The sequence below is a fragment of the Hippoglossus hippoglossus genome, chromosome 19, assembly GCF_009819705.1.
Source record: "Hippoglossus hippoglossus isolate fHipHip1 chromosome 19, fHipHip1.pri, whole genome shotgun sequence".
NCBI classification, from domain to species: Eukaryota; Metazoa; Chordata; class Actinopteri; order Pleuronectiformes; family Pleuronectidae; genus Hippoglossus; species Hippoglossus hippoglossus.
The window spans coordinates 5,911,688-5,928,305 of NC_047169.1; the positions used below are offsets into that span (position 1 = coordinate 5,911,688).

A 16,618-nucleotide genomic window follows, 5' to 3' on the forward strand; every position below is an offset into this window, starting at 1 on the left:
TTATATTTTGAATAAGAAGGGAAAAAGGAGTTGAGAGCTGTGAGGAGAGAGGAGCGAGGGAGGGAGGCCTGGTATTGAGCTACACAGAGATAAAGGGGAAGAAAGAAAATAGTATAAGGTGAAGAAAAGATTGGGGGGTGTAGTTTCCTCATACGGGTCCATTAATCAGCATCAGTCTAAAGGCCTTGGGTTGTCTTCATATGCACACACACACACACACACACACACACACTCGTCTGCGTCGCCTATTATTGAACGTCCCGTTGTGAGAGTGTCAGACTACAAAGTGCCTAATTGGCTATTTGGCCGGTGAATCCATCATACTGCCACAGATTGTGGACCCTACAAGCCGGTGCAGTAAACCAGCGTCACTATAAGGACACCGGGCATCATCATAGGATGCAAGTCGAACTTTAGTGCAGGACCGACACAGCTGCCACTGTGGTGGAGGCTAATGTTGGTCTCGTACGTCCACGAAACTTTGTGTCGGAGCTTTGCAAAGTCTGAATTCTGAATTCTATGTTTCTACTTTGGAAGTTTCCTTTGGGAAAGGGTGGATTATGATACCTTCACTCCAGCCCTGTGGAGACTGGTGGTGATGGGTTTCTGTCATCAACTGCAGCTGTCGTCCTTGGCTGACCAGTTCAATGACTTGTTGCTCAGCACATCAGTAGTTTCTCTGTTTTAATCAGGACATTTCCAAATTGTTGAATTGGCTCTGACCAGTATCTGTGGCTCTGATTGATTTCCCTTCTCATCTCAGCTACAGAATGGTTTCAGACAGCCGTCTGGTCTTCCTGTGGATTTATCATTTTTTAACAACAAATGCAGCGTTCTCAAACTCGAGGCTTAAACCAGGAGTAGACATTCAGAGCTGGTTAAGGTTTCAACAATCACACCTGTCTGACCGCTCACACGTGTTGCTCACTTGAAAAACAGCTGATGAATGAAACATGAGTGAAGCCATATTTCAGTTCTCTGACTCAAACACTAACACTGGCATGTTTGCAATCATTTCTGGACAACAATGCAGGTCTGTGACACAAAGAATGCGTCACATCAGACTACACATGATTTGTAGGTATTGGAGAAAATACAAAACCTTACCAGCTATATCTTTAAATTGCTACAGCAGAGAGCGAGCAGGGGAAACAAGCACTCAGTTTTTGATGATTGCAAAGTTTTTCAGCTGGCAGTGAACTCCCATCTTTCCCAGGTGGTTGCTAAATATTGTCGAGACTGATCTCGGTTATAGATACATTATATTGCAGGAAGAGATTCAGCCAAAATCACATTTTAGTCCAGAAAGTTTTAGTTCCCAGTTTTGGAGGATGGGGGGGGTCAAACTTTGGCATCAGAAATCCAATAAACTTCAAGTTGTTCTGTTATTAAAAAAATGTGGTACAGCTTCATGATGCAAAATGCAGTTTAGTGTATCTCTCTCTCTGTGTGTGTGTGTGTGTGTGTGTGTGTGTGTGTGTGTGTGTGTGTGTGTGTGTGTGTGTGTGTGTGTGTGTGTGTGTGTGTGTGTGTGTGTGTGTTGCTCAGCCAGCCTTACCAGAGTTCTACTTTACATATATTGGCGTTGAGATAAACTGTTTTGTCAACTGTGAGCTCTTAACCTCAAATTACTTGCAATCCTGTGTGTCCTGCCAACCTCAACAGCCTATTGTCACCTTTGTGATTGTAAATCTCACCCACTCACCCACCTCCCTGAACACACACACACATACTGCTTCTCCTCTGTCCAACCCACTGTTGTTTTACTCTCTCTCTTATTTTTCTCCTCCCACTCCTCCCCTGCATTAATCCTCGATCACTTCAGGAATCAATCAATCAATCTGCGGTCAATTTGCGGTTCATAGTTACACTGTGAATTAGCGATTAGTCATGAATCCCCCCCCCCCAAAACAAACATGCTCTAATGCTTCAGATGATCAGTTAAGTTTGTTGTGTTTCGCTTTTTGTTTAACTTTTTCACTCCCTCTCGACAGACTTGGCCTTTTGAACTTCTTCTTTCATGTTGTTCTTAATCATCACACAAATATCCCTTTTAACATATGAAACAAAGTTGTTTGAGTAAACCGTCATTAGGAGCATAAAAGAGATGGACCAGCAGTGCAGCTAATTAGCAAAGCTTAATAGGCTCTTTAATATCTTACATCAGATGTTAGATTACAACCTCTGAAATTTAGAGATGGATTCATAATCAGGTGCTTTGTGGCAGCAGTCAAATGTCTTAAATAGATAAATGAGTAAATATGAATGAAATAGTAGATAAAAAGGAGTTTTACATGATTTCTGTTTGTGTTTGTGTTTGTGTAGACGTCCACAGCGATGGTGAACATTATGGTCATGGATGTTAATGACAACGACCCGCTGTTCATTTCCTCACTGACAGTGAACCTCACTGTCACAGAAGAGCAGGATAATGCCTTTGTGGGACAAGTTAAGGTAGGAAGATCTCACGTGCACACACACACACACACACACACGCACACGCACACTCGCTTGCTCTCTTTACGCAGCAAACAACATGATCTCACTCCTCACTACATGTTTCAAACAAATATTGACAGTGAATCTACTCCATATGAACATGTATGAGTTTGACATGTTTATATGAGCGTGTGTGTGTTTCTATGCTAATGTGTTCACACATTCATGACTGTTCATCTGTTTTGGAGCTTCCTCCTAATCCTTTGTTATAACGACGTCTCACTGAAACAATAGTTCTTGACCTCACGTCTGCAACAACACGGGAGAGCATGTAGAACTACAGACTACACTCCTGTCTGTTGTCCTGACTACATTCAAGGAAATATTCAGATTAACTTCCCTGTGTCATCAGTCTAATACCACACATACAAACTCTTGGATGATACACATCGAGATTCAGAGCATCAAATTAAAATGCAGCTCTTAATCTTTTCCAATGGGGAACAGAGATCTCTAACACTTAAGTTGTTATGCGCATGTTTGTGGGTTAATAGGATGCAAGGATTTTAGAAGAGTTTTCCCTTTTGCATGTGAGACATCAGTGTCTATTAGGGTTAAATGTTTGACTTTAGACATATCACTCCCTGGGAAAGTCTACATCAGCCGCGATTACACTCGAATGCATCAAAGAAAATATTAGCACGTGCACCGTGTAAGTAACATGATCTCTTCTCGGCACCGCTGGATGAGGTTTTACCTGCGTCAGCGGCCTCGTCTCCACTTACCACAAAGACTCCTGGACTTGTTCCAGACCTAATAACTGAATCATGTATTCCCCAGACACGGGTCATGGGTAAATCTGACACTTTGATAGGCTCTGATCTTTAAAGACGCTCCCTCGGTTGCACACTTGCTTGGATTTCCTCCCAGCTTAATTCTTAGCCTTTACACACCAGTGTCAGGGGTTCTTTGATCAGTCTGACACGTTGCCAGCTTCTAAATGTTAATCATGCGTCTTCGGTTTAACACTACAATTACTCCAGAGATAAATATATAAATATCTTTTCCAACATTTTGAAAAAAAAAGTCTCACTTTTAAGAGGTTTCGGTCTTAAAAGTTTAATGCATTTTCTTATTTGAAACATTGAGCACACAAGTCCGAACCTGTAAATCCTATCGTATCCATAAATAGGACATTTCATTCAATGCATTGCAATTTTTATCTACCACTGAGACCTTTGGGAATCTTCCAAATTCAATATCCAGAAACCCAGCCTAATCTTCGGAGAGGGCACTTGAAACTATTTCAATCCTCAACTTCCTTCCTTTCACGGAGCCTTGGATATTTTCCAAACCAAAAAAGACAGCTTGATCCCTCAGCAGTCTGCGCGAGGCACGACTCTGGGCCCCGTTCCAAACCAGGGTCCATACCTGTAGGTATTAAACAGATTTCTGGAATAATGAATGGAGCTGACCTTGGTTTGCTGATGCTGGTGAGGTGGAGAGAGATGGAAAGGAGGCGAGGAAGTGAGACAAGCTCCGGTGGCAGAGAGAAAGGAGAGAGAGACACTGGGGAGAGGTGGAGGGAGAGGAGATGGGAGATGACAGAGTTAAGGGAGGTACAGCTGCATTCTTAATCTGACTTTCATGAGTTTAAGACATGGTCTCTTTTTAAAGAGGAGAAAAGAGGGGATTGAATTCAGAGGCCATATGATCATCAAAAGAATTATATTAAGCCTATTTTAAATTGCCATGAGCTGAAGTGAATTCCTCATTTGCATTACTCTATGTAGAGGCAGCTGTAATGGAGGGTTGATGCCTGATAATACAGGGGCAAAATCTGTTATGGCAAAATGAAACTCCAAAATAACACAGAATGACGTCATCATTTGGGTGCACCCGATTAAGTTTGTTTTTACACATACATGCACACAAATTTTGTCTCCATCGAAAGTTTACAGAATTTGCACAAGATCACTAACTAACGTGTTATATTCTGTTTGACAATGACACCTGAACGATTTACAGAGGGAACCAGACTGATTCTCTGCCCTGACTAATAACTCAGTCTGGTGGCTCATTGCTGATACATCATGTTAATTATTTAGGTGAATGAGAGATTTATTTCATGTGGCAAGATTCAGAATTATGAGTTTCAGACTTGAAAATAGAATTCATGTTAATATCCCAAAACTCCCATTTTTCTTAAAGCCACTTATCTAATTTGAAGTTTCAAAAGTAGGGTGTAGGCTTGATGCTAAGCTAACTGGCTGTAGCTTCATATTTCACAAACAGACATGACGGTGGTATCGCTCTTCTCCTCCCCAGAACTGCTTCAGGAGTAATGTTTGCCATCACTCGTTTGCAACACCGCTGTGCATGGATGATAGAGGAGACATAAACATAAACATGCACTTCTCCTCTTCCACACTTGCACATTCGTAAAACGTCTCCTCAGACCTCGTCCTTTCTCTCTCCTTCTTTGTCCAGGTTTCATTCTCTCTCTCTCTCTCTCCCTTGAGAGAGGGATGATGAGAAAAACCCCAAAGCTGGATGCTCCATTAAATTTGTAACGCCCAGATAGTGATGAATTACCGAATACAAATCACGTCGAGAGGACTTCATTCTTCTCTCTCACAGTCTACACAACGCTGGCAAGAAAGAGTCCAATATCTATCAATCCTTGTAGTCACGGTGTGAGAGGAGATGAAATATCAATGGTGCAAAATTCGGTAAACGGGAATAAATATGGGTCACTGCAACAGTCAAAGATCTGAACAGTGGAGTGAATAAAATGGAATATAAATATGAATAGGGGCTAAACACATTAACGCATATTAATAAACATATTAAACTGTCAGTTGGGACACGAATACGATTTGTATTTCATTAACGTCTACCCACATAATATATACAAACAAAAAAATACTGGAATTCATATTGAATTAGCTGGACAGCATCCAGATGTCAATCCTTCCTCCTCTCTCTGCTGCTTGGGCGGAATTTGTTGGCAGAATGATTCAATACAATCCTGAATATGTTTGATTTGTGCCCCAACGTGTGCTAACAAAACAAATCACCCAGTAAGAACTAGCTCTGCGTGGGTCACCTCTTTGGCCCGGAGCGGAATAACCTGACAAATATTGGATGGATCGCCACAGAATTCTGATCAAACAATCAGAAGCTCGAGCGGATGAATCCTAGCTTTCAGCTCTCAGGTCAGAATATATTTGTTTTTCTGCTTCCAGAACTTGTAATGTGTAATGATCAAATACCTGCAAAACAAATTCTTATTAGCATTAGTTACACTTTGTCTTGGTTGGTCAGGGTCCAGAGATTTCTTATTGGCAAGTCAATAGGCACCAATTGATAGAGGAACCAAAAAGGGTCAAATAGCGACAAAGAGAATATTAAAGCAAGAGAGGAAGCAGAAGGTAATTTCACTTTAAAGCATCAATGGTTAATGACAAGCTCTCCTGCCTGGAGATAATTCAGCTGGAAGAACTGGAGCGACTCGACTCCGCTGTTCTCCAGAGTAAAAGACTAACTCCTCTAATCCGACGGCCGGCTGGAGGTGCTTTTTACCATATTTAACTCTATAGGCTGCATACGATGGAGCTGACTAGATTCAAACCAACAACCCAAATTGATATGTTTATTGAAAATTGGTCAAAAGGAACTAACTATATATATGTCAACTTTAACGCGTTATTCATAAATAGCAGCAACAAATTAAAATAATTCTCCTTTCACCAAATTGTTGTTTTGTCTGTTTTACCTCTTCTGGGGACTTTATTATAAATGTGATACTAGCAACATGGACACGTTAATGAATGCAAAGCCCTTAATGGTCCATTGCAGCAGACAGGTTGCAGTGCGTCTAGTGTGTGGAAATAGTTCACTCGAGAGGAATAATCCACCAAAGATGAAACCTGTACACTGTCACTGGTGAAATATTCAGGTCCTCAGGCCGCTCGCCCAACCAGGCGAGTTATCAGGCGCCCTGCGGACCTGAATATTTTGTCACGTACGGAGGCTGGAGCTCTCCTGCAGCGGCAGTGAGTTCGGCTCCGACCCGGCCCTTTGCTGCCTGTCTTCCCCCTTTCCTATCTAAATTCTGTCCTATCAATAAAAAGGCTATAGTGCCCCAAATTTCTTCAAAAACATATTCATATAAAAGGCTTCCACTAACGCTAGCTGGGGAACGATCCTCTTCACAGCGGTAGAATTTAACTCAACACCCTGCTGTAAGACAGAAAGGAATGTAGATCGTGACTTTTCCAGTAAATTTCATTGTCACAGACGTTAGACCGGTAGCTGCAGTACCATTTTAAACCTGGCTATAATGTCCCATCTTAAACCACAGTGTAAAATACAATTTAACTCAACCGTGACATTCGAAGGAGATGAAAAGACCAGAGTGTGTCCCTAACAAGTGATGGGGCTGTACATTCCTGTAACTGATGGAAGCTGAAAGCCGTGTGCGACTATGATGTCAGAGAGACTCACTGCTGCCAACTCTGCTGATCATCATGTTGCTCCATGAACAAGATGTAGAAGCTTTCTTCAGAATGTGCATCACGGTCTGCAAATACATTCTGTCGCTCGTCTTAAAGTATTTCCTTTTCCCATGATGTCATCAGCGATTAGTCATCGTCGATTTGACTTTCATCACAAAACTGTCAACTCAAGTCAAGAGTCACACGCACACATATCACACGCACACTCCTCAAGGTGTTTTTTATTTCACCTTGTCAAAGAAAGACGGTGAGAAAGTGAGAGGCGTTTGTATGAAACCTCCAGACGGGAGCAACATGGGAGAGCTAAACAAAGGGAGTTGCTATCTTTGTTGAATCTTAATAAGAGAGTGTATAGTGCATAGTAAGTAACTGTCAAAGGCCAAAAGGTCAGAGATTGTAACTCATTGTGGATGAAAACCAATTTGATGAAGGTTCCCAGAGTTCTAAGTGTGTGCTGATTATGTTCTTGTCATTTCTCAGTATCTCTCTCAAACACACACTCACTCACAACACATTTAATTAAATGTCCAAATATTTGAGAACTAAAGCTTTGTAAATGTTAACGAGAAATGCGAACGCTTCAGTCACACACACACACACGTTTAGCTTGACTTTGAGAAGTTCAGCTCAGTTATATGCATTCTGAATATTCTCCCTTCTTATCGTCTGCGTTTAGGCTACAGACCCCGATCTGGGCTCTAGTGGTCAGGTCCACTATCGACTCGTCAACCACCAGAAGCTCTTTTCCATCAACGCCACCGGAGCGATCAGAACCACGGTGCCGCTGGACAGGGAGGTCAGAGCAAATTGTACATGTATTTAAAATGTCATATTTTTCACAGCTGTAGTCTTGTTGTTGTTTGACCGTGAATCTCCGTCCTCTCAAAGGTGAAAGGTCACTACTTTCTGATCGTTGAAGCCTGGGACGGTTCGGTGGACCCCCGGCGATCCAGGTTAACTCTGTCCGTCACCGTTCTGGACGTGGACGATAACATCCCGGTGTTCACCCAACAAACCTACAATGTCAACCTACCGGAGAACAGCCCCAAAGACTCAGTCATATTACAGTTAAAGGTGAGTGCGTGGATGGAAGGATGCGTCCATTTGCAATTCATTTAGCAGTTAATATTGTAATATTTTAGAACCAGGTTATAAAGAAGTAAATCTGATATATTGGCTGATTTTAGCTTGATTTAGTTAAATGTATTGGCTAATTAGTTTCATGGTTACAATGGTTAAAAATGCTATTCATTTGAATAAAACTATATCTATTTATCGTTATATATATATGCAAAGCATCTTTTTTGTATAAAAAAGGGAATACACATCCTGTTGTCTTTAATTTGTCAAGATAGAGTGTAAATTCTGACCAAAACCTTGAATTCAGTCTAATACAAGTATTTTGAATCATACATTTGTTTCCTGAATCCAGCCAATGAGACTCATTATCGTATTCTTCTTAGAGCTGAGGACTACATGTGCTTTGAAATGCCCAAGTTGGTTTCTTTTTTATAAACCAGCCGGCAGTGGTAATATCGTAAAAAGTCAGAAATGTAGTTTGACATCACTTAAAAAAACGTGTGAGTTGTAGAGGAATGTAAAACAGTGAAATTGGCTTTTCCCTCAAGCTGAGTGGTGAAGTAGTTACAGAAGGAAAAACCATGTCCCGAGCACCAGTTGGATAAAAAGGTTTCTACCACAAGCGTTTCAGAGACACATGACACTGCCCCACAGTCTTTCATTAGCCCCAACATGTAGGATCTCATCCTTCTGGCAAATATGAAAAATTCAGATTGCCATAAAAGCGATGATATTTCTTTCTTCCCAATTATCTGACTCACTTCTCTCTTTTTCTCTTTGCAGGCGAAAGATGCCGACCTCGACTCCAACCTCACGTATCGCATCAGAAGCGAAGGCCTGGACCCGGAGATCACTCGGCTTTTCCGCATCGACCCAGGGACCGGGGAGCTCTCGGTTCTGAAGGTCCTGGACTACGAGGCGCTGAAGGACTCCGAGCCCACATACATGTTCACCGTGGAGGCCCTGGATAGAGAGGGGACCATGCCTCCTGGACTCGCCTCCGTTACCGTCACGATCATAGTGAGTGTGTGGGGGTTTCCAGTGGGTTTTCAGTTCCAGGGAGATCTGCCTTAGGAAGTTAACCAGCTGTGAAACCAGCCACTGGAATTCCTCTTCTTCTTGTCCACTGCCTCCAAGATTAGAGATGCAAATGAAAACGGAAGCTCCTCAACATTGTAATCTTGTAATTCACTTTACTTCTTTACTCTTTTCATAATCTGCCTGTGCCCAGACTTCTACAGACCACAGGCAAGGAAACACATCACCTTAACACAGCGGTTCTCAAATTTCGATCCGTGAAACGTTTCCACCCATTGAAATGATCGAGAACCTCTCCCTCATCATGAGCAAATATAGTATTTTCATAGTAGCGTGTTTGAACCTTTGCACTCTCTGCCTTTCCCCCCCCTTGCTGCTGCTGGAGAGGGTTGTCTGTGTGTGATCCTGATGTAACCACACCAGTGCTTTTGCATGCATTAGCTCAAGCGCTACATCTGTGGAGAAGCTACAGTGCATTCATCACTTGTCGGGGAAGCTTAGAGAGCAATAATCTGACAAACGCTGTCCTCTTCACTCCATCTTTGTTCACTTTGTTTTTCCCTCTGTGTCTCAATGAGACAAATCTGTCATTCAGACATTCTGTGGGGGAAAATATTTAAAACTCTTCTTCTCTGGTGTCCTCTCTTTTTAAAACTGCTGCAGTTTTCTGGTGCTGCTGACACCTGCTGTGATTAAAAAACAAAAAGAATAAATAGAAGAGGTTTTCCTGACCGTTTGTTTTTTATCACACTGCTGCTGTTGATTCTTCTTCCCCAAATCCTCAAATTGTCTTAAGTCGGTGTAAGCACATGTTTGTGGGCTCAGGGGTTGTGTTAGCTGGATTTCAGGTCTTTACAACAATAAACAGCTGTTGTGTTTTTCTCCTTTTGTGGAAGCCAGATGTTCCAAAACGCTTTAGTGAGTCATTTCATGTGACTGAGGAGAGAAAGTTAAATTTAAGAATCAGAGTAATCACAGCAAAACCTACAAAATCAGGTTGCACAGGATTATTGTGCTACTGGCATTTACCAGAAAGATGAAACAGTCCTTTTTTTTTTACTGTAAATTCAATATTAATTTTATTTTCATTCACACCACACAAGTGCACAGTTGAATGAAATGAACGTTGCAGGCAGCTCAGGAATGCTATGGATTCCCAAGTACTTATAAAAGCTCTCTATAAATGCTTTTAATAACAAGTAAAATAATAACTAGGTCAGTACATGGGGATATTAAATTAAATTACACATATTGAGTAAATTAATATGGTGTAAACAGATTTTAGGATTGTTGCTCATATTGGATGAATTAGGACGTACTGATAATAGATAAATAAAACAGACATTGTGCCTGATACATTCCCAGTGCTTATAAATACTGCGTGTGTTTATCTCTCTCCAGGACATGAATGACTTTCCTCCGGTATTCAGCCAGTCAGCGTACCGAGGCATGGTCGCCCCGAACGCTGTCAAGGGAACCATCGTGACCACAGTGACGGCCAACGACTCTGACCCTGCGGTGAGCATTTCCAGCTGCTGCTGCTCCATCAAACTGTTCCCAAATTACATGAGGGAGAGACGCAGGATAACAATGCTCGTCTCGTGTGTGTGTGTGTGTGTGTGTGTGTGTGTGTGTGTGTGTGTGTGTGTGTGTGTGTGTGTGTGTGTGTGTGTGTGTGTGTGTGTGTGTGTGTGTGTGTGTGTGTGTGTGTGTGTGTGTGTGTGTGTGTGTGTACTGAATGTGTTTCTTTTTTTATCTTGGGCCACTTTGTGTTATCTCAACTGGGCTTTTAACTTTAAACATCTTCATTACACAAACTGGCTCAATCTGCTCTGCTGTAAAACGAAGGTCAATCTCGGAGCCCATCGCTTTCATCCGACAACAAATTAGCCTCTGGGGTCAACGGCAAATATTATAGTTCTTCCAGTGATTCTTATTTATAGGTGTTTTAGGTCCAGACAACACTTTGGCTAATCTCCATTAACAGCTACCTGGATGTATAAAAGGCAGATTGATTAAAAGCTGATGCATTTGAGATGGATAAGTCTTGTCCCTGGCCTACAGGTTCTGCTATCAGACCCTCAGGTGTGGTTCAACCCAAGTTGAGAAGGACAGGGGGTCAACACGAGGACAGTGTGTGATCGTCTCTAATGAGGATTTGCTGAGTCACACAGCCTTTTATTTAGATGCAGATCTGAACGGCCGTGACTGTTAATAATAGCTCTTGTTCTCACTGGAAACAAAAGACAACCAACCGGCAAATTAGTGATTTTTACTGAACGGTTAATCCCTGGATCCTGTAAATATTTATGACAAAGAAATGTGTTAGTATCTTTATTTGTGCTGCTGCTCAAGGAGCCGTGGTCTTATTTGTCACTCTCACTGTCTTGCGTGTGAGATCTTCTAAACCAGCGATGTTGCCCCTGAGCCTCTTTAAAAGCCCTGTGTTCTTTTGACTAATGTGCTCGCTGTCTTCCTACATCAGCAGAATCGGTTCAGACTTGAGGTTCGAGCATCAAGTTAAACTCTCATGGGTGAAAACCAACATTATTCTGTCCAAGCCGTATCCCAGTGCTGTAACAAGACATTAGAGAGCAGCTCAACAGCCCCATATACTCTCTCTATATATATATAACATATATTATATATATTTCCAGACCTGAAGGGTATAAATGATATTTGCAACCATGTGTCATTTTTACCCTTCAGATCCAAAATTTAGCCGTAAAGTAAAAATCATTGGGAATTTATCAGTGTGAAGTTTTGCTGACTCACTGTGAGTTATTATTTAATGAAAGGTGACAACGGCAGAGCTGCTACACTCAGAAGTTAAATGACTGTTAAAGAGGAAGTTTAAGATTTTTACTAAAATAACTTTTTTTAAAGTTTGCGTTGAATGCAGTTTCTGGACAAACTCGTAACACGACCCTGACACTGCAACGCTAATAGTCGCGATGCAGTAAAATAAGTGAGTCTTAATGGAAAATGTGAGCTCAGTGACCTCTCTGTTAACCTTGGGTGCCTTTCTATTTCCTGACAATGGAGCTAAGTGGCACTTGTCTCTGGTTCCTGTAACAGCATTTTTTATTCATTAATCACGAAAAAGCCTGTGACATGTGGAGAGAGTCGCTCACCCAATGACAAAAAAAGGGCAGGAACAAAAAGTAGAGGTGGAAGGAAAAATGTTTTAATTGCAGCAAAATGTCAAGATAAGATAAGAAAACTCAGCAAGTTGGCATTCAAAAACAGACACCATTAAAGAAACAATAAGCAAACATGCAATACTTATAAATGTAAGAAAATATAACAAATAGAAATGGAATAAGAAGTAATGTCAGAGAGTGACCCATTCTTTCAGATATACTGTTGATGTGTAAAGTGTTCTTGAAGTTATATGACCACAATCTCATGTTTAATAAATAAAATGCTGCCTGGTAATGACCTTCTTATCTACTTACTATTAGTTTTAGCACAAAATTATAAGAAAGCATAAGGTTTTAATGTAGCATGTACCCTTCAAACCCGTGCTGGGTTTAACTTGCCTGAGCCTGAGGACTGTAGATGTAGAGGACGACTTCTAAATCACACTGTCTGGTTACTTCAAAACAGGTGCTATTATTTGTATAATGATGTATTTATATTGTTTTAGATTAGAAAAGCAGAGAAACAGCAAGAAAGGAGAGGGAGAGAAGGGGGGGTTGATTTATTTCCTCGTCCTTGGGATATTTGTACTAATTAATGCAAACTGTGGAATTACTCTCACAGAGTGTTACCCTATGTGCCCGACTATGTCAAATATGATTTTATGTATTTCCTGACATTTTCAATCAAATTATACTCACTAACTGATTGCAGCTCATTATCGATAACACTCGAGAGGTTAATTCACCATCATTACAGTCCCTAAACTTGGACCTCATCGACTCCCCGTGTGTGTGTGTGTGTGTGGTGTGTGGTGTGTGGTGTGTGTGTGTGTGTGTGTGGTGTGTGGTGTGTGTGTGTGTGTGCCTGATGAGCATATGGACAAGGAGACGCTATTTGACATTTGGGTCCAAACTAATTGCTTTGGATATTAAATGCTGTAACTGTTTTAATTTGAAGCTGCTCTGCAAAAAAATAATCATGAGAATGACAGTTTTCTAGAAACCACACGTCGTCCCATAATGCAACACTCATCTAACTCTGTCATCCTAATATACCTCACTGTCTTTGCAGGGCACCCCGGCAGGTCTAGTGCGATATAAAGTGGACCAGGACGCGTATCCATACTCTGCCAGTATATTTGATGTGGACGAACACACAGGACATGTGGTTACCAGAGTGAACCTCAATGAGGAGCCCAACCTGAAGTTCAATGTGAGTATGCAAAAACACACACACACTTTAACTTCCAAGTAATTCCTGATGTGCACTATGTATGTAGCAGCAGGAGCACAGGGAAAAGGAGCTGAATGCAGAAGCAGAGACAAATCTTAAGCAGCTCAGTGATATATTTGAGAGGGAGGAGGCAAGAGTCAATACTGGAGGGATGAGCCCAGAAAGGCAAACAAGTCCGACGGGGAGCGGGCAGAAATCCAAAATCAAACAAAAACAGGCAGAAAAAGTCAGGGACAGGGAAGGGAGGCAAAAAGAAGGTAAACAGGATAAGAAATATTCAGCAAACTCAACGTAAAGCTGTCAAACATCATTTTTATAACATCAAAAAACGAATTAAAAGCACTTGAACAAACAAAAACTACAAAACTCCCTTTTGGGGAAGCTTCATTTCGTCCATCTTGGTATAGAGTCTGTGCATGTGACACATTCGGTGTGTGATTTCAAAATAAAACAGGAAGGAGGTGAGATGTTATGGTCCAGGACCACCACCGAGGTCACATGATGACTCTAAAAGGATGCATGATGATTTCCAGAGGGGTAAAATAGAAAAAAAGGAATTAGGCAACACAACATGGTCACTTTCCTCTCGTTTACTTTTTGTAGTTCCACTATTCATTCTCAAACTTTAAGACTCTGGGCATTGCCAGAGTCTTAAAGTTTAACTGTGTGAAGAGAAGATCTGCCTTTAATTGAACTTGCGGACAACTGGTCGCACACCATGCAGCACCCGGGGGCCTGAGTCTCAGTTGCATGTACATGACACTGAGCAGAATTCGATGCCTTTTGCAGCCTCAGCTCTGTTTTGTTAAACTTTTTGCAGTACAGCATCCCCCCCCCCCCCCCCCCCCTTGCATTATAAGATGTTGTAAAACAGCCATGAAACAGAAGGTGAAAGATTCTCCCCCTGGAAAGATGTTAACTTCCCAACAGACAGTAATATATTGGATGTATTGAATATAACTGCGTGGCTGTGGGTCTACTGTATTACTCAATGTAAATACTGTAACGCAGCCTCACTTGTTGTAGTTCCCAATCCATCAGAGTGATCTGTTCCAACTGTAAACATTGGCAGTTCAGTGGAGACATCATTATAGGAGAAGACTCATCTGTTCTGCTTCAGTGCTTTTTTGGGGGATTCTGGTGTTTAGTCGGTGGAGGTTTGGGACTACATCACATGAATTGAGTCATTAAGAACGTCTTTGATCATTAATCTCGGCATTTGTGTACGTAGAGGTGTCTCTGTGTGAAGCCGAAATCCCCCATCCACTGTGCGAAGTGTACCGCACCAGCTTGTTAGTTGCAAAACTACCTCTTTCCCGTGCAGCAGCTTTGGGCCATGCTAATTTTGTCTTTTTCACTGGGCTTTAATTAACACAACAAGGATTCGGCGTCCTCTGAAGATGTCCCTCATGGGACTCATTCTACCTCGTTTGCTCCCCATAACTCAAACAAAATGAATCAGCTCAATGCCGCTTACAGTTTTTTAGATTACAACATAAACACCGTCTGAGGAACCAGTTTTTATCACAACGACAGATTCACAGTCGGATAAATCTCACTGACACCAAGGCTGCCTGATTGCAGTCGCATTATAAAGGCATGACAGGTTTAAGTGGCTAAACGTTTACAGCAGGTCAGAACGCGCTATAGCAATCGCTTTGATACTAGAAAGCAGCCAATTCAAGGCATTGAGCTCCTGAGCAAGGCAATTTACCTCAGAGTTTGTACGTCTCTCCAGCAGTTCAAGAGTTATCTGCGCATTTATTCGGTTTCTGGCCTAATTGTGAGTCGCGGTGTGAATATAAAGGAGGGCAAGGCAGTATCAGTGACGCCTTCCTGGCTAAATAAGAGGGAGAAAACGAAATATGTCACCGTGTTGATATACGTTTGGCCTTCATTAGGACTCCCCTGGGTCCAGTTAACAGTGGTTACCCCCCCCAATTAGATGAAGAAGAGAAGCTAAGCAGGAACAAATAGGCTCACCAGTGGGACACACACTCATCCTGCCCTGCTATTCCCTTGCAAATTATACGATTTAAGATGATGGGGAAACAAAAAATGTGCAGACATTTATTTGTGACCTCTTATTGGCCGTGCATGTGCAGTAATTAGCCGAGTAGATTTACTTAGCTACTCCCACCACTACAGGTTTTGGACTGTTCTCTTTACAAAAAGAAAAGTTAACAACACGAGACAGTTGTGTTGCATGTTGTTTTGACTGTTTTTACTTGTGTGTTTGTGTGTGTGTGACTGACAGCTGGTGGTGGTGGCCTACGACGATGGCGAGCCTTTGAAGGAGAACACAACTCTGGTGGAGATCACAGTCCTCCAGCCCTCCGTCATTCCTGTGTTCACCCAGGAAGAATACAGGTAGGATTAAAACTTCCGCTGTGGTTGATGTGACAACACCTGTTCTTATTGGTTGTAAAAGTAAGAACAGCAGACAATAACAGTCTCAGAGGGCCTGTTGGATCACTGGGGGAAGAAAACACACATTTTCCAGCTACTGTTTATAGATTGTTGTAGAAATAATCTATATTTTCACTTAACGGTATCTGGAACTGATATTTCCTTTATTAGTGCTCACAATAATTTTAACAGTACACAATTTATCCTATTTAGATGCAGTATACTTACAAATGCTTTTCACGCACCCATGCTAGTGTTTACATGAATCTAACAAATGGCAATTCCATCATCCATCAGACAAACCCAGAGAATTTATGATCATATGTTGTGTGAGCAGCAATCGTATGGAGTCAGAGAGAAACACACACACGAGCGAAACATCAATGAAAGCATCTTGAACTTTGGGTGTTGCCCAGTGGCTCATGCAGACAAAAACAGAAGATGTGTCTTTCATCTGCTCAATTAATGATTGGGATTAATATTAGTCTGAATTAAATATGGAGAAGGTTTATCGTTCAAAGCACAGAATCTATGAAAGCAGAGAGCACTTCATGCTTCTATAGTATTTCAGTGTGAAGCATTGAAAATATAGAGTCTTGCGAAATCAAACTTCAGAGCAGCGGCTGACAGGTTTTCCAGCTCTTACGTTCACAGACAATAACACAGAAGGTGCTTAGTGTGAACAGCAGGATTCATGTTTGCTCTTACAATTCACTTTCCATTTCCACTCAAATCGTGTGCTTTAGTGTAATGAG

General features: G+C 41.6%; 1 protein-coding gene across 5 annotated transcripts in view; it reads left to right on the top strand.

Moving 5' to 3' along the window:
* The window catches only part of pcdh15b (protocadherin-related 15b), a 138,812-nt gene that overhangs the window by 70,946 nt on the left and 51,248 nt on the right, over window positions 1-16,618 (top strand). For all 5 annotated transcript variants that reach the window (XR_004612080.1, XM_034569727.1, XM_034569728.1 and 2 more), the window contains 7 exons: window positions 2,326-2,454; window positions 7,636-7,755; window positions 7,848-8,033; window positions 8,823-9,059; window positions 10,479-10,595; window positions 13,293-13,433; window positions 15,712-15,824. Coding sequence is in view for 4 of the 5 variants with exons in the window: in XM_034569727.1 (XP_034425618.1) it covers window positions 2,326-2,454; window positions 7,636-7,755; window positions 7,848-8,033; window positions 8,823-9,059; window positions 10,479-10,595; window positions 13,293-13,433; window positions 15,712-15,824 (1,043 nt within the window). In the remaining variant the exon portion in view is untranslated. The remainder of the gene's footprint in view (window positions 1-2,325; window positions 2,455-7,635; window positions 7,756-7,847; window positions 8,034-8,822; window positions 9,060-10,478; window positions 10,596-13,292; window positions 13,434-15,711; window positions 15,825-16,618) is intronic.